At 44.7% G+C, this 18,529-nt stretch overlaps 1 protein-coding gene across 1 annotated transcript in view; it reads left to right on the forward strand.

Moving 5' to 3' along the window:
* Window positions 1-18,529, forward strand: part of met (MET proto-oncogene, receptor tyrosine kinase) — a 111,418-nt gene that overhangs the window by 76,127 nt on the left and 16,762 nt on the right. The window contains exons 11-12 of the mRNA XM_071416080.1: window positions 10,791-11,009; window positions 13,436-13,585. Coding sequence (XP_071272181.1) covers window positions 10,791-11,009; window positions 13,436-13,585 — 369 coding nt within the window. The remainder of the gene's footprint in view (window positions 1-10,790; window positions 11,010-13,435; window positions 13,586-18,529) is intronic.

Consider the following 18,529-nt stretch of genomic DNA (forward strand, 5'->3'; position numbering starts at 1 on the left):
TCAATTAGCCTATCAGAAGCTTCTAAAGCCATGCATCATTTTCTGGAATTTTCCAAGCTGTTTAAAGGCACAGTCAACTTAGTGTATGTAAACTTCTGACCCACTGGAATCGTGATACAGTGAATTATAAGTGAAATAATCTGTCTGTAAACAATTGTTGGGAAAATGACTTGTGTCATGCACAAAGTAGATGTCCTAACCGACTTGCCAAAACTATAGTTTGTTTACAAGAAATTTGTGGAGTGGTTGAAAAACAAGTTTTAATGACTCCAACATAAGTGTATGTAAACCTCCGACTTCAACTGTATATACAACACAGAATCCATGTGTATGCATGTGTCTGTGCCAATTTTTGCTTCACAGTCCCTGCTGTTCCATAAGGTGTATTTGTATCTGTTTTTTTTATAAAATTTTACTGCTTGCATCAGTTACTTGATGTGGAATAGAGTTCCATGTAGTCATGGCTCTATGTGGTACCGTCCACATCCCATAGTCTGTTCTGGACTTGGGGACTGTGAAGAGACCTCTGGTGGCATGTCTTGTGAGGGTATGCATGGGTGTCCGAGCTGTGTGCCAGTAGTTCAAACAGACAGCTCGGTGCATTCAACATGTCAATACCTCTCACAAATATAAGTAGTGACGAAGTCAATCTCTCCTCCACTTTGAGCCAGGCTAAATTGACATGCATACTATTAGTGTTAGTTTTCTGTGTACACCCAAGGGCCAGCCGTGTTGCCCTGCTCTGAGACAATTGCAATTTTTCTAAGTCCCTCTTTATGGCACCTGACAACACAACTGAACAGTAGTCAAGGTGCAACAAAACTAAGGCCTGTAGGACCAATCTTATTGATAGTGCTGTTTAGGAGGCAGAGCAGCGCTTTATTATGGACAGACTTCTCCCCATCTTAGCTAATATTGTATCAATATGTTTTGACCATGATAGTTTACAATCCAGGGTTACTCCAAGTCAACTCTACTTGCTCAATTTCCACATTATTAATTACAAGATTTAATTGAGGTTTAGGGTTTAGTGAATGATTTGTCCCAAATACAATGCTTTTGGTTTTATAAATATTTAGGACTAATTTATTCCTTGACACCCATTCTGAAACTAACTGCAGCTCTTTGTTAAGTTTGCAGTGATTTCAGTTGTTGTAATAGCTGACGTGTATAGTGCCTGGATATCATAAGGTGAATGCACCAATTTGTAAGTCGCTCTGGATAAGAGCGTCTGCTAAATGACTTAAATGTAAATGTAAATGTGTTGAGTCATCCGCGTACATAGACACACTGGCTTTACTTATGTCGTTAGTAAAGATTGAAAAACTAAGGGGCCTAGACAGCTGCCCTGGGGAATTCCTGATTCTACCTGGATTATGTTGTAGAGGCTTCCATTGAAGAACACCCTCTATTTTCTGTTAGACATGTAACTCTTTATCCACAATATAGCAGGGGGTGTAAAGCCATAACACATACATTTTTCCAGCAGCGGACTATGATCGATAATGTCAAAAGCCGCACTGAAGTCTAACAAAACAGCCCCCCCAATCTTTTTAATCATCAATTTCTCTCAGCCAATCATCAGTCATTTGTGTAAGTGCTGTGCTTGTTGATTGTCCTTCCCTATAAGCGTGCTGAAAGTCTGTTGTCAATTTGTTTACTGTAAAATAGCATTGTATCTGGTCAAACACCATTTTTTCAAAAAGTTTACTAAGGGTTGGTAACAGGCTGGTTGGTTGGCTATTTGAGCCAGTAAAGGGGCCTTTCCTATTTATTACTATTAGGTAGCGGAAGGACTTTTGCTTCCCTTCAGGCCTGAGGTCACACACTTTCTAGTAGGCTAAAATTGAAGATATGGCAAATAGGAGTGGCAATATCGTCATCTATTATCCTCAGTAATTTTCCATCCAAGTTGTCAGACCCCAGTGGCTTCTCATTGTTGATAGACAACAACAACAACAAAAAATTCACATCTTCCACACTCACTTTACAGAATTCAAAATGACAATGCTTGTCTTTCAATAATTTGGTCAGATATACTTGGATGTGTAGTGTCAGTATTTGTTGCTGGCATGTCATGCCTAAATTTGCTAATCTTGCCAATGAAAAAATCATTAAAGTAGTTGGCAATATCATACGTAATTTATCTTTGTTTCATATTGTATTGTTAACAAGATATTATTAGTTAATCAGGTCTTCCTGGTTTGTGAATGATATCCATTCGTCCCAGTTACTTTCGAATACAGGTTTTTGGAATATTAAGACATATGTCAAGCTTTCCATAGTAAAGATTTATTCCATTATTCTAGGACATGTTTTCTTTAATGGGCCATCTAGGTAAATATACAATATCAATGGCCCCTAACCACACTGCAAACATTTACACTTGGCTGTCTACTCTGGGCAGAGTTGAACTGGTTTTGTCCAGCCCACAGCTGTGTGGACTGGAGGCTACGGTGAATCAGCTGCCGGTGCACTTTCAGGAGTCCTTTTTTAAAACACACACAGTTCTACAAGGAACACCAGATTGCTGTATATAGGCAGATTGCTGTATATTGGAAGCATGGGGGCCCGCGACTCCAGAATCTAGTACCCATCCTCACCTCCTCCGGGCTACTAACCACATTCAGCACCACTTCCTCTATCTCCAGTTAGACGCGAGCAGCCAGAAATGACAAGCGTAGCAGAAATCTGAGCCAGTGACTCTCCACACGAGTTGTGTTAGAGGAAAGAAAAGCCATGGCCAGCCACATGTGACAGGCGGGAGAAACGTGTCAAACTAGAAAAAAAGAGGGAGATTACATGACCGGGAAAGTGATTCACTGTGTTTGTGTGCTGTGCCATCCATTATAGGAAGCCCTTTCCTGCAGTCAAATGACCTGGTGGCCTTATGGGCGGAATGTTATTATTCAGAGGGGTTGGGTTAAATGCAGAAGACACATTTCAGTTGAATGCATTCAGTTGTACAACTGACTAGGTACCCCCCCTTTCCCTATACAACTGACTAGGTATCCCCCTTTCCCTATACAACTGACTAGGTATCCCCCTTTCCCTACAGAACTGACTAGGTACCCCCCTTTCCCTATACAACTGACTAGGTATCCCCTTTCCCTATACAACTGACTAGGTATCCCCCTTTCCCTACACAACTGACTAGGTATCCCCCTTTCCCTATACAACTGACTAGGTATCCCCCTTTCCCTACACAACTGACTAGGTATCCCCCTTTCCCTATACAACTGACTAGGTATCCCCCTTTCCCTATACAACTGACTAGGTATCCCCTTTCCCTATACAACTGACTAGGTATCCCCCTTTCCCTGCACAACTGACTAGGTATCCCCCTTTCCCTATACAACTGACTAGGTGTCCCCCTTTCCCTACACAACTGACTAGGTATCCCCCTTTCCCTACACAACTGACTAGGTATCCCCTTTCCCTATACAACTGACTAGGTATCCCCCTTTCCCTACACAACTGACTAGGTATCCCCTTTCCCTATACAACTGACTAGGTATCCCCCTTTCCCTACACAACTGACTAGGTATCCCCTTTCCCTATACAACTGACTAGGTACCCCCCTTTCCCTACACAACTGACTAGGTATCCCCCTTTCCCTATACAACTGACTAGGTGTCCCCCTTTCCCTACACAACTGACTAGGTATCCCCCTTTCCCTATACAACTGACTAGGTATCCCCCTTTCCCTGCACAACTGACTAGGTATCCCCCTTTCCCTATACAACTGACTAGGTATCCCCCTTTCCCTACAGAACTGACTAGGTACCCCCCTTTCCCTATACAACTGACTAGGTATCCCCTTTCCCTATACAACTGACTAGGTATCCCCCTTTCCCTATACAACTGACTAGGTGTCCCCCTTTCCCTACCCTACACAACTGACTAGGTATCCCCTTTCCCTATACAACTGACTAGGTATCCCCCTTTCCCTATACAACTGACTAGGTATCTCCTTTCCCTACACAACTGACTAGGTATCCCCCTTTCCCTACACAACTGACTAGGTATCCTCTTTTCCCTTTCCCTTTATTCATATTTTTCATAATTTCATAATTAATAAACTTTTTTTAAACACAGGAAATCTGTCGTTTCTATGTCAAATGGGCTTGTTACACTTCAGTCTTCTGTGATGTATATAAAGTCTAATATTGAGATGCAAACTCAAAATTGAATACATTTCAACTCTGTATCTGACATGTCTTCTTTTTGTAAGCCTATAACCATGTGTGTGAGGTGTATACTTTTGTTTCAAAGTAGACTTGTTTAAGACTACCAAGAAACACTCTGTGTGATGCTGATTTATCCCAGTGCAGTAAAATTAACACACAAATGGAGAAATTACAGGGGGAAAGGTACAGGAATGTTGGACCTGATCCGGCCTTTTCAAAATTACACACTGGTTGAACTCTCATGAGTAGGCTGGCCAAGATTCACCCTCACAGTTAGAAATGGAGTGAAAATGTCTCTACACTACACAGAGTATTCACAGCTGGGTTGGATGTGCTAGGTTGAATTACAGTGCATTCGGAAAGTATTCAGACCCCTTGACTTTTTCCACATTTTGTTACGTTACAGCCTTATTCTAAAATCAATTCAATTTGTTTTTTCCCTCATCAATCTACACACAATACCCCATAATGACAAAGCAAAAACAGATTTATTGAAATTGTAGCAAATGTATTAAAAATAAAAACAGAAATACCTTATTTACATAAGTATTCAGACCCTTTGCTATGAGACTCAAAATTGAGCTCAGGTGCTTCCTTTTTCCATTGATCATCCTTGAGATGTTTCTACAACTTGATTGGAGTCCACCTGTGGTAATTAAATTGATTGGACATGATTTGGAAATGCACACACCTGTATATACAGTGGGGAGAACAAGTATTTGATACACTGACAATTTTGCAGGTTTTCCTACTTACAAAGCATGTAGAGGTCTGTAATTTTTATCATAGGTACACTTCAACTGTGAGAGAAGGAATCTAAAACAAAAATCCAGAAAATCACATTGTATGATTTTTAATTAATTAATTTGCATTTTATTGCATGACATAAGTATTTGATACATCAGAAAAGCAGAACTGAATATTTGGTACAGAAACCTTAGTTTGCAATTACAGAGATCATACGTTTCCTGTAGTTCTTGACCAGGTTTGCACACACTGCAGCAGGGATTTTGGCCCACTCCTCCATACAGACCTTCTCCAGATCCTTCAGGTTTCGGGGCTGTCGCTGGGCAATACGGACTTTCGGCTCCCTCCAAAGATTTTCTATTGGGTTCAGGTCTGGAGACTGGCTAGGCCACTCCAGGACCTTGAGATGCTTCTTACGGAGCCACTCCTTAGTTGCCCTGGCTGTGTGTTTCGGGTCGTTGTCATGCTGGAAGACCCAGCCACGACCCATCTTCAATGCTCTTACTGAGGGAAGGAGGTTGTTGGTCAAGATCTCGCGATACATGGCCCCATCCATCCTCCCTTCAATACGGTGCAGTCGTCCTGTCCCCTTTGCAGAAAAGCATCCCCAAAGAATGATGTTTCCACCTCCATGCTTCACGGTTGGGATGGTGTTCTTGGGGTTGTACTCATCCTTCTATTCCTCCAAACACGGCGAGTGGAGTTTAGAGCAAAAAGCTCTATTTTTGTCTCATCAGACCACATGACCTTCTCCCATTCCTCCTCTGGATCATCCAGATGGTCATTGGCAAACTTCAGACGGGCCTGGACATGCGCTGGCTTGAGCAGGGGGACCTTGCGTGCGCTGCAGGATTTTAATCCATGACGGCGTAGTGTGTTACTAATGGTTTTCTTTGAGACTGTGGTCCCAGCTCTCTTCAGGTCATTGACCAGGTCCTGCCGTGTAGTTCTGGGCTGATCCCTCACATTCCTCATGATCATTGATGCCCCACGAGGTGAGATCTTGCATGGAGCCCCAGACCGAGGGTGATTGACCGTCATCTTGAACTTCTTCCATTTTCTAATAATTGTGCCAACAGTTGTTGCCTTCTCACCAAGCTGCTTGGCTATTGTCCTGTAGCCCATCCCAGCCTTGTACAGGTCTACAATTTATCCCTGATGTCCTTACACAGCTCTCTGGTCTTGGCCATTGTGGAGAGGTTGGAGTCTGTTTGATTGAGTGTGTGGACAGGTGTCTTTTATACAGGTAACGAGTTCAAACAGGTGCAGTTAATACAGGTAATGAGTGGAGAACAGGAGGGCTTCTTAAAGAAAAACTAACAGGTCTGTGAGAGCCGGAATTCTTACTGGTTGGTAGGTGATCAAATACTTATGTCATGCAATAAAATGCAAATTAATTACTTAAAAATCATACAATGTGATTTTCTGGATTTTTGTTTTAGATTCCGTCTCTCACAGTTGAAGTGTACCTATGATAAAAATGACAGACCTCTACATGCTTTGTAAGTAGGAAAACCTGCAAAATCGGCAGTGTATCAAATACTTGTTCTCCCCACTGTATAAGGTCCCACAGTTGACAGTGCGTGTCAGAGCAAAAACCAAGCCATGAGGTCAAAGGAATTTTTCGTAGAGCTCCGAGACAGGATTGTGTTGAGGCACAGATCTAGGGAAGGGTACCAAAAAATGGCCCCAACAACACAGTGGCCTCCATCATTCTTAAATGGAAGAAGTTTGGAACCACCATGACTCTTCCTAGAGCTAGCCCAATGTTCACTCTGACAGAGCTCCAGAGTTCCTCTGTGGAGATGGGAGAGCCTGCCAGAAGGACAACGACCCTAAGCACACAGCCAAGAAAATGCAAGAGTGGCTTCAGGAGTCTCTGAATGTCCTTGAGTGGCCCAGACAGATTCAGGACTTCTCTGGAGAGACTTAAAAAATGTTTTGCAGCGATGCTCCCCATCCAACCTGACAGAGCTTGAGAGAATCTGCAGAGAAGAATGGGAGAAACTCCCCAAATACAGGTGTGCCAAGCTTGTAGCGTCATACCCAAGAAGACTCGAAGCTGTAATCGCTGCCAAAGGTGCTTCAACAAAGTACTGAGTAAAGGGTCTGAATACTTATGTAAATGTGATATTTCCGTTTTTTGTTTTTAATACATTTGCAAAAAATTCTAAAAACTTGCTTTTGCTTTGCCATTATGGAGTATTGTGTGAAGATTGATGAGGGGGGGAAAAACAATTTAATCCATTTTAGATTAAGGTTATAACGTAACAAAATATGGAAAAAGTCAAGGGGTCTGAATACTTTCTGAATGCACTGTATATACAGTGTTTGACTGTCTGCCATAACTTGTGTGCTTTATTATGAGCTCCTGGAACTCTGATGTGCAGTATTGAAAGGAATGTTCCACCTTGTGCTTTTAGATGGCCTGATGAACTATCCATATTTATAAATAATGATATTGTAGAGATGTGGAAACAGAACAACATACCTGCAGCATGAGTGTAGAAATTGGAACTGAACCAGATTCAAGGTCTTTGAGCATTTCAAATGGAAACAACTATCTGACAGAATGACATGTCAACACAGCTTTCATCGCTCTTCACAAATCCTCGTCCCCTTATTGATTGTAGCCGTGTAAAGAGAGAAACAGAGCAACTTTCAAACACACTTGGTGTCAATGCGTCTGTTTAGAATCGGAGGCCAGAGGGTGTAATCATTTGAATAGTGCCCCATCACAACCTTTATGTAGAGGAATATAAGGTGGCTTTCTCTTATGTATAAGAAAATATTCCATACACACATCCATTGTCTCTGAGCAGGTGCGGATATCATTTCTTTTTAATAAAAGGTGAAGAGAGACTCTTTCTCTTATGTGGCTCTCAGTTGGGTGATTACAGTTTTTTACAATCACTTTGGCACTAATTTCAGGAACCTTGATGTCATTTTTCAAAACTCTAGACACAAAACTCACAACCAATGATCAAAATGCTAATTTTTCAAAACTCTAACACTTTTTCCAATTGCTTGGATACAATACACATAAAGCTAAGATAATTTGTTCATTGAACTAAAATCACCTGTTCAAAATGACACAACTTAACATCAAAGTACTACCATTTCAAAATGAAATTCACACATTACATCTGAGATGACTGCCTATTCATTTCATTACAATGATCTAACTATCAATTGATACAACTGCTCAAAATGATAAGTAACAGTTATAACTATACTCTTAATGCATAGTTTTATGGAAACTGACAAAACATATTCCATGTTAAGATCATGAAAGTTTCAGAATAACGAGATCCATTGACACCAATTACCGTGGAACATGAACCAATTGGAAAACATTATCTATGGATGTAATATTTCATCATCATTATTTATCAGACACTGTTTCTATGGTCCCATGTACCACTTTTCCAGACCATGTTTTCAGATTTGACATTACTGTACACTCACCGGCCACTTTATTAGGTTCACCTATCTAGTACTGGGTAGGACCCCCTTTTGCCTCCACAACAGCCTGAATTATTCATGGTGTTGTACGTTAAGAGATGCCCTTCTGCACACCACTGTTTTAAACAGCTGTTATTTGAGCATTTGTGTCCTTTCTGTCAGCGTGAATGAGTCTGGACATTCTCCTCTGACCTCTCTCATTAACAAGGTGTTTTTGCCCACAGAACTGCCGCTCACTGAATGTGTTCTGTTTATCGCACCATTCTCTGTAAACTCTAGAGACTGTAGTGCATAAAAATCCCAGGATGGCAGCTGTTTCTGAGATGCTGGAATCACCATGTGTGGCATCAACAATCATACCAGGGCCAACGTTGCTTAGATTACTCATCTTGCCCGTTCTAATGTTGGGTCGAACAACAACTAAAGCTCTCTACTTTATATACTCTATATATTGAGTTGCAGGCAGCCACATGATTCGCTGTTCGAATGTAACCTTCCTTGATGGGCTAAATCAGGTCTGTAGAGCTGATGGCATGACCTATGTCATTGTGTACCTAGGATAGGATAAAGTAATCCTTCTAACCCCCCCCCCCCCCCCCCCCCCCCCTTAAAAGAGTTAGATGTACTATTGTAAAGTGGTTGTTCCACTGGATATCATAAGGTGAATGCACCAACTTGTAAGTCGCTCTGGATAAGAGCGTCTGCTAAATGACTTAAATGTATATGTAAATGTGTGGGATAATGTCAGGTTTCACCATGCTCAAATTTACCACCCTGTACTTACCCCATACTCTCCTTTCTTAAAACCCGATTGAGGAATTTTTCTCCACATGGAGGTGGAAGGTATATGATAGGCGCCCTCACGAACAAGCCACCCTTCTCCAGGCCATGGATGACGCATGCAATGACATCACGGCAAACCAGTGTCAGGCCTGAATTCGCCATGCCCTAAGATTATTCCCAAGAAGTTTGGCTAATGAAAACATCCATTGTGATGTGGATGAGAACCTGTGGCCAAATCCACAAGACAGGGTTTATGGAAATATAGAAGTACAGTAATCAATCCCTTGTTTTGCTTTTTACAGTAAGCCAGGCGAGGAACACTGCAGTTGACGTTTTACTGTAGTTTTTTCTTTTTTGTAGGTAATTCTTTTTGCTTTGATTCAAAGAAACCTATGAGTGATTTTATTGTATTTCATCAATAAATTTCAGATTTTGTTCAATGATTCCACTGTGTCTGTAGTATTCTCTCTACTAGTCCTTTTACAGTGATGTATTTACGTGTAGTACCATAATGAAACATGTATCACATATTTTGTACTACAATATTTAATGATTGTATGAACAATTACACAGTGAAACTATCGGTATCTTGTGTGTGGGTGATCTAAATTAATGTTCCTATGGTATTTCATGATAAATGAGTAATTTGAACCAATGATTCTGCAAGTGCAAGGTTTCTTTAAAGATATGAATGCACAATGCAATGTTTTGAACATTGGACAGCCTGTGTTACAAGTGATGACCGTTTTGAGTTTTGTGTCTAGAGTTTTGAAAAATGACCACAAGGTTCTGAAATTAGTGCCAAAGGGATTGTAAAAAACTGTAATAGGTCTTAGTGATGGGAGGCTTTTTGGTTTTAATCCAGGGTGGTATAAACACACTGCTGTTGTGCCCCGGAGCAAGGCACTTAAACCCCACTGCAGCTGTAGATATGGAGCTGTAATGGATAGTTTGTACAACTAGAAAGTGTGTAATATGCCCTGGGATGAAAGCATCTGCCATGTGAAGGATTAGTATGTGTACTTGTTATGTGACAGCAGGGTAAACGCTATAGGCTTTTTTAAAGAGTGTTTCTCTTAACTTGTGGTGTGTGTGTGTATGTATGTATGTGTGTGTGTGTGTGTGTGTGTGTGTGTGTGTGTGTGTGTGTACATGTGTGTGTGTACATGTGTGTGTGTGTGTGCGTGTGTGTGTGTGTGTGTGTGTGTGTGTGTGTGTGTGTGTGTGTGTGTGTGTGTGTGTGTGTGTGTGTGTGTGTGTGTGTGTGTGTGTGTGTGTGTGTGTGTGTGTGTGTGTGTGTGTGTGTGTGTGTGTGTGTGTGTGTGTGTGTGTGTGTGTGTGTGTGTGTGTGTGTGTGTGTGTGTGTGTACATGTGTGTGCACGCTGTAACTGCCATCATTAATGCAGTAAAGGACAATGTATTCTGTGTGTGTGTGTGTGTGTGTGTGTGTGTGTGTGTGTGTGTGTGTGTGTGTGTGTGTGTGTGTGTGTGTGTGTGTGTGTGTGTGTGTGTGTGTGTGTGTGTGTGTGTGTGTGTGTGTGTGTGTGTGTGTGTGTGTGTGTTCGCGTGCATGTTACTTATGCTGTGTGAGTGTTCTCCTCCAGAACTGCATCAAGGGTGAGGACAGGCTGGCCATCCTGTGTACCACCCCGTCCCTGAAGAACCTGGGTCTGCAGACTCCTGTGGTCACCAAGGTGGCGTTCGTCCTGGATGGTTTCTCCACGCCCCAGTTTGACCTGCTCTATGTAGAGGACCCTCGCTTCGAGGACTTTCAGAGACCCACCGTCACATCAAAGGGCAACAAGAGCATTCTGGAGATTAAGGTGAGACATGTCAGATCATTGAAATAAATGTAACTTTTCTGTTCTCTAACTGGGTCTCAACTGACCTCCTGAATTGGCTGAATATAACTGGAATTTACTGATAATATTAAGGTGAGACATTCCCCCTCGCCCCTCTCCCCACCACCACCTCTTAATTGTAGTGATGACTAGGGTTGGGGTCAGTTCAGTTACCAATGCATCCATTCAGAAACTGAACCAAATTTTGATTCATGCATTGGAAAAATCCTAATTTTAAACAAATGGCACTTAAGAGTTTCTATTCTGGAACAGAGTGTCTGTTGATCTCCTGAATTGGCTAAATTCAAATGGGATTGAACCCTGATTGGAGTTAACAACACCTTGCTCTCCGGCTCACCTCGAGACCGTGAGCTGACTCATCCTCGCCGTCTGAAGTTTGAAGGAAACAATACTGAAACAAAACAGGAAAAGGAGTCCGTTTCTCATCGCCCATCCCCCACAATTCCCTCCCTCACTCCTCTGGCCCCTCTCCTCTTCTCCAAGTATTCTCTCCAACTCACCACATTGTTCCAAGTTCCCGAGGTCAAAGCCCTTGACATATTAATGGCGGGTTTTGAACATGCAACCCCATTTCTCTGGGTAGAGAAACGTTTTTTCTAACAATGAAAAAAAAGGAGGCCCTATGGTCAGTGGCAGCTGTGCGGAGCGGGTCACACAGGATCCTTGGCCCAATAGTCTAATCCTCCTCCCTCCTCCCCTCTCTCAGTTGTCTCCCACCCCCCACCAATCACCTTCCCCATCCCAGACAAGCCCCCATGAGCCCCCATTACCCAGGGGACACACATCGCCCTGGGTTACACTGTTACAGGCTACATTTGGGGCCATCTGATATCTTTGCCCCAAAAAGGCCGCTGGTCAGGCTCCTGATAACGTTATTAGTCTTGGCTGGTGTATCACTGCAGATCGCTTTATGAGAGGTTAACAAGCATCTCAACCCAGCACCACACAGACTGTTCCTTTGGATAGGAGTGGCAGAAGTGTTAATAGTTATTCTCTATGGGACATGGTACTTTCAATGTTCCATACCCATGCATTAAATATGTTACAACCTCAGGGTACAGACATCAGATGACAGATTTGTATTGTACGTATTATTCAGTATGCTTTGTATGTGTTCAAATACTGTAGACGTTAGAGTTTGTTCTTGTCTTAGTGGCCCTGGTATGTGTGTATGCGTGCGTGCGTGTGTATGTGTGTATGTGTGTTCACATGCACTACATTAGTTGACGTGTACTGTAGTGTGGTTTAGGAACAGGTGTGGCCCTGTGTCAAATCTGAAAATCCCAGGATGTCACGCGAGGAATGATCCTTCTCTTTATGGCCTTCTGCTACGCTCATACAGCACAGCCAGGCAGAGTGAGAGGCAACCGAGCTGTGTGTGTGAGGGGGGGTAGCCAAGGCAGTCTGTGTGAAAGTGAGATGAATTCTCTATAAATCCTCTCTTCCTGTCAAGAAGAGCCCTCATGGACAAAGGGTTAGTTAGTGTGTATGTAGATGCACAGAGGCTTTTTTTGTCTCTGCTTTTGTCTCTGTCCAGGGCGGTGGGCTCACGAGAACAGTAATGACACCACAACCAATGCCTCAGTCACTTCCACTCCCAGCATGCATGTCTCTGAGTGGATACTGAAGGACTCACTGAGGATGATGTAGAACTGCATGTGCATATGATCCCTCTCCCTATATCTCCCTCCTTCTCTCTCCTTCTCTCTCCCTCTCTCTTTCTCTCTCCCTATCTCTCCTTCTCTCTCCTTCTCTCTCCTTCTCCCTCTTTCTCTCTCCCTCTCTCCCTCCACCTCTCCACCTCTCCCTTTCTCCTTCTCTCCTTCTCTCTCCTTCTCTCTCCTTATCTCCCTCTCTCCCCTTCTCTCCCCTTCTCTCTCCTTCTCTCCCCTTCTCTCTCCTTCTCTCTCCCTGTCTCTCCTTCTCTCTCCTTCTCTCTCCCTATCTCTCCTTCTCTCTCCTTCTCTCTCCCTCTCTCTCCTCCTCTCTCCTTCTCTCTCCCTCTCTCCTTCTCTCTCCCTCTCTCCTTCTCTCTCCTTCTCTCTCCTTCTCTCCTTCTCTCTCTCTCTCTCTCTCTCTCTCCCTCTCTCTCCTTCTCTCTCCTTCTCTCTCCTTCTCTCTCCCTCTCTCTCCTCCTCTCTCCTTCTCTCTCCCTCTCTCCTTCTCTCTCATTCTCTCTCCCTCTCTCCTTCTCTCTCCTTCTCTCCTTCTCTCTCTCTCTCTCTCTCTCTCTCTCTCTCTCTCCCTCTCTCTCCTTCTCTCTCCTTCTCTCTCCTTCTCTCTCCCTCTCTCTCCCTCTCTCTCCTTCTCTCTCCTTCTCTCTCCCTATCTCTCCTTCTCTCTGCTTCTCTCTCCCTCTCTCCATCTCTCCCTTTCTCCCTCTCCAGGTGCCAGGCCGTGTGGATGTGGAGGCGATGAAGGGGGAGGTGCTGAAGGTGTCTAACAGGACCTGTGAGAGCGTAACTGTGGTGGGGAACACTCTGGAGTGTACTGTCCCCATGGAGCTATGGGACGCAACCAACGAATTGGAGGTGGAGGTGAGGACACAGACAGAGAGAGAGAGAGAGAGAAAAAAAAAGAGAGAGAGAGAAACACACATACACAGACACTGAAACAAAAACACAGACTCCCTTCCAACCAAACTTTCAATCAACACTTCCAAACTAGCTCCATGAACTTCCCACTGAGTCCCCTCATCACTCCTAGTTAGACATGGATGAGACCACCCTACCTTCCCTTGGCTTTCTGAGCTCTCCACTTCACTTGAGACAGCCCCTTGTCTACAGAGACCACTACAGACAGCTATAGACCCCCCCAGTCTAGCAGACCCACTCCACAGCTCAATAAAAGCCTTGTTGGGCTGCCACTGCATCCATACAGAGGGCTCTGTGTGTGGTGTGTGTGTGCGTGTGTGCGTGCATGTGTGTGTGTGTGTGTATCCTAAGTGTGCCCATTGACAGGATTGACTGATGTCAGAACACCAGTGTGCAGTTCCTGCTTTGATAGATCATACAGTAGTTTACATCGTTCTGTTGTCTGACATTTTATTACCACAGTCACTAGCCAGGAAAATGTACAGATAACACCATATTCCATCATCACCCTGAACGTTACCGGAATGTTCAACTCAGACTTCCAATATCTCACACACAGTAGTCTCACCCAAATAGTATGTCATTGACTTAAAACTGCTTAGAAATGTCATAACAATACATTGTTAACCATAAACCTTTGACTTTCCACATTGTCTTTAATGGACGTGATTCAACCCCAGAACGTTAAAGCAACATGGAGCAGAAGACAGAGCCGTTTCATAATGATATAATTCAGGCCGGTAAAGGCAGAGGAACATGGAGCAGAAGACAGAGCTGTTTCATAATGATATAATTCAGGCCGGTAAAGGCAGAGGAACATGGAGCAGAAGACAGGGCCGTTTCATAATGATATAATTCAGGCCGGTAAAGGCAGAGGGACATGGAGCAGAAGACAGAGCTGTTTCATAATGATATAATTCAGGCCGGTAAAGGCAGAGGAACATGGAGCAGAAGACAGGACCGTTTCATAATGATATAATTCAGGCCGGTAAAGGCAGAGGAACATGGAGCAGAAGACAGGGCTGTTTCATAATGATATAATTCAGGCCGGTAAAGGCAGAGGAACATGGAGCAGAAGACAGGACCGTTTCATAATGATATAATTCAGGCCGGTAAAGGCAGAGGAACATGGAGCAGAAGACAGAGCTGTTTTATAATGATATAATTCAGGCCGGTAAAGGCAGAGGAACATGGAGCAGAAGACAGGACCGTTTCATAATGATATAATTCAGGCCGGTAAAGGCAGAGGAACATGGAGCAGAAGACAGAGCTGTTTTATAATGATATAATTCAGGCCGGTAAAGGCAGAGGAACATGGAGCAGAAGACAGGACCGTTTCATAATGATATAATTCAGGCCGGTAAAGGCAGAGGAACATGGAGCAGAAGACAGGGCCGTTTCATAATGATATAATTCAGGCCGGTAAAGGCAGAGGAACATGGAGCAGAAGACAGGGCCGTTTCATAATGATATAATTCAGGCCGGTAAAGGCAGAGGAACATGGAGCAGAAGACAGGGCCGTTTCATAATGATATAATTCAGGCCGGTAAAGGCAGAGGAACATGGAGCAGAAGACAGGACCGTTTCATAATGATATAATTCAGGCCGGTAAAGGCAGAGGGACATGGAGCAGAAGACAAGGCTGTTTCATAATGATATAATTCAGGCCGGTAAAGGCAGAGGAACATGGAGCAGAAGACAGAGCCGTTTCATAATGATATAATTCAGGCCGGTAAAGGCAGAGGAACATGGAGCAGAAGACAGGACCGTTTCATAATGATATAATTCAGGTCGGTAAAGGCAGAGGAACATGGAGCAGAAGACAGAGCCGTTTCATAATGATATAATTCAGGCCGGTAAAGGCAGAGGAACATGGAGCAGAAGACAGGGCCGTTTCATAATGATATAATTCAGGCCGGTAAAGGCAGAGGGACATGGAGCAGAAGACAGAGCCGTTTCATAATGATATAATTCAGGCCGGTAAAGGCAGAGGGACATGGAGCAGAAGACAGAGCCGTTTCATAATGATATAATTCAGGCCGGTAAAGGCAGAGGAACATGGAGCAGAAGACAGGACCGTTTCATAATGATATAATTCAGGCCGGTAAAGGCAGAGGAACATGGAGCAGAAGACAGGGCCGTTTCATAATGAAATAATTCAGGCCGGTAAAGGCAGAGGGACATGGAGCAGAAGACAGAGCCGTTTCATAATGATATAATTCAGGCCGGTAAAGGCAGAGGAACATGGAGCAGAAGACAGGGCCGTTTCATAATGAAATAATTCAGGCCGGTAAAGGCAGAGGGACATGGAGCAGAAGACAGAGCCGTTTCATAATGATATAATTCAGGCCGGTAAAGGCAGAGGGACATGGAGCAGAAGACAGAGCCGTTTCATAATGATATAATTCAGGCCGGTAAAGGCAGAGGAACATGGAGCAGAAGACAGGGCCGTTTCATAATGATATAATTCAGGCCGGTAAAGGCAGAGGAACATGGAGCAGAAGACAGAGCCGTTTCATAATGATATAATTCAGGCCGGTGAAGGCAGAGGAACATGGAGCAGAAGACAGAGCCGTTTCATAATGATATAATTCAGGCCGGTAAAGGCAGAGGAACATGGAGCAGAAGACAGAGCTGTTTCATAATGATATAATTCAGGCCGGTAAAGGCAGAGGAACATGGAGCAGAAGACAGAGCTGTTTCATAATGATATAATTCAGGCCGGTAAAGGCAGAGGAACATGGAGCAGAAGACAGGACCGTTTCATAATGATATAATTCAGGCCGGTAAAGGCAGAGGAACATGGAGCAGAAGACAGAGCCGTTTCATAATGATATAATTCAGGCCGGTAAAGGCAGAGGAACATGGAGCTTCAGACACAATCAGCTGCAGCTCTCTCTAGAGAGGGGTCAGGCAATATCCCTAGACCCCCTAGCCTCTGTCCCTGGCTGTCCACACTGACACACCAGTAGGCCACACCCAGGCAGCCCCAGACAGAGCCAGACAGAGCCAGACAGAGCCAGACAGCCCCAGACAGAGCCAGACAGCCCCAGACAGAGCCAGACAGCCCCAGACAGAGAAAGACAGAGCCAGACAGCCCCAGACAGAGCCAGACAGGGACGGACAGCCCCAGACAGAGCCAGACAGAGCCGGACAGAGCCAGACAGCCCCAGACAGAGCCAGACAGCCCCAGACAGAGCCAGACAGCCCCAGACACAGCCAGGCAGCCCCAGACAGCCCCAGACATAGCCAGACAGAGCCAGATAGCCCCAGACAGAGCCAGACAGAGCCAGACAGCCCCAGACAGAGCCAGACAGCCCCAGACAGCCCCCAGACAGAGCCAGGCAGAGCCAGGCAGCCCCAGACAGAGCCAGACAGAGCCAGACAGCCCCAGACAGAGACAGACAGCCCCAGACAGCCCCAGACAGAGCCAGACAGGGACGGACAGCCCCAGACAGAGCCAGACAGAGCCGGACAGAGCCAGACAGCCCCAGACCGAGCCAGACAGCCCCAGACACAGCCAGACAGCCCCAGACATAGCCAGACAGAGCCAGAAAGAGCCAGACAGCCCCAGAAAGAGCCAGACAGAGCCAGATAGCCCCAGACAGAGCCAGACAGCCCCAGACAGCCCCAGACAGAGCCAGGCAGCCCCAGACAGAGCCAGACAGCCCCAGACAGCCCCAGACAGTCCCCAGACAGAGCCAGGCAGAGCCAGGCAGCCCCAGACAGAGCCAGACAGAGCCAGACAGACCCAGGCAGAGCCAGACAGATACAGACAGAGCCAGGCAGCCCCAGACAGAGCCAGGCAGCCCCAGACAGAGCCAGGCAGCCCCAGACAGAGCCAGACAAGCCCCCCCGACACACACACCGTCTCCAGCTCATTTCTCCCAAACCTAATAATGGTAAAAGCAATATCTATGATCCAATCTGTACTCCGTCTGTGGCTCACGCCACTCCACATGAGAGAGAGAGAGAGAGAGAGAGAGAGAGAGAGAGAGAGAGAGAGAGAGAGAGAGAGAGAGAGAGAGAGAGAGAGAGAGAGAGAGAGAGAGAGAGAGAGAGAGAGAGAGAGAGAGAGAGAGAGAGAGAGAGAGAGAGAGAGCTAAGAACATCGTCCTTAGCTCTGGCATCTTCCCCAATATTTGGAACCAAGGACTGATCACCCCAATCCACAAAAGTGGAGACAAATTTGACCCCAATAACTACCGTGGAATATGCGTCAACAGTAACCTTGGGAAAATACTCTGCATTATCATTAACAGCAGACTCGTACATTTCCTCAATGAAAACAATGTACTGAGCAAATGTCAAATTGGCTTTTTACCAAATTACCGTACAACAGACCATGTATTCACCCTACACACCCTAATTGACAACCAAACAAACCAAAACAAAGGCAAAGTCTTCTCATGCTTTGTTGATTTCAAAAAAGCCTTCGACTCAATTTGGCATGAGGGTCTGCTATACAAATTGATGGAAAGTGGTGTTGGGGGTAAAACATACGACATTATAAAATCCATGTACACAAACAACAAGTGTGCGGTTAAAATTGGCAAAAGACACACACATTTCTTCTCACAGGGTCGTGGGGTGAGACAGGGATGCAGCTTAAGCCCCACCCTCTTCAACATATATATCAATGAATTGGCGCGAGCATTAGAACAGTCTGCAGCACCCGGTCTCACCCTACTAGAATCCGAAGTCAAATGTCTACTGTTTGCTGATGATCTGGTGCTTCTGTCACCAACCAAGGAGGGCCTACAACAGCACCTAGATCTTCTGCACAGATTCTGTCAGACCTGGGCCCTGACAGTAAATCTCAGTAAGACCAAAATAATGGTGTTCCAAAAAAGGTCCAGTCGCCAGGACCACAAATTCCATCTAGAC

Source organism: Salvelinus alpinus, chromosome 9, assembly GCF_045679555.1.
Source record: "Salvelinus alpinus chromosome 9, SLU_Salpinus.1, whole genome shotgun sequence".
Taxonomy (NCBI): Eukaryota; Metazoa; Chordata; class Actinopteri; order Salmoniformes; family Salmonidae; genus Salvelinus; species Salvelinus alpinus.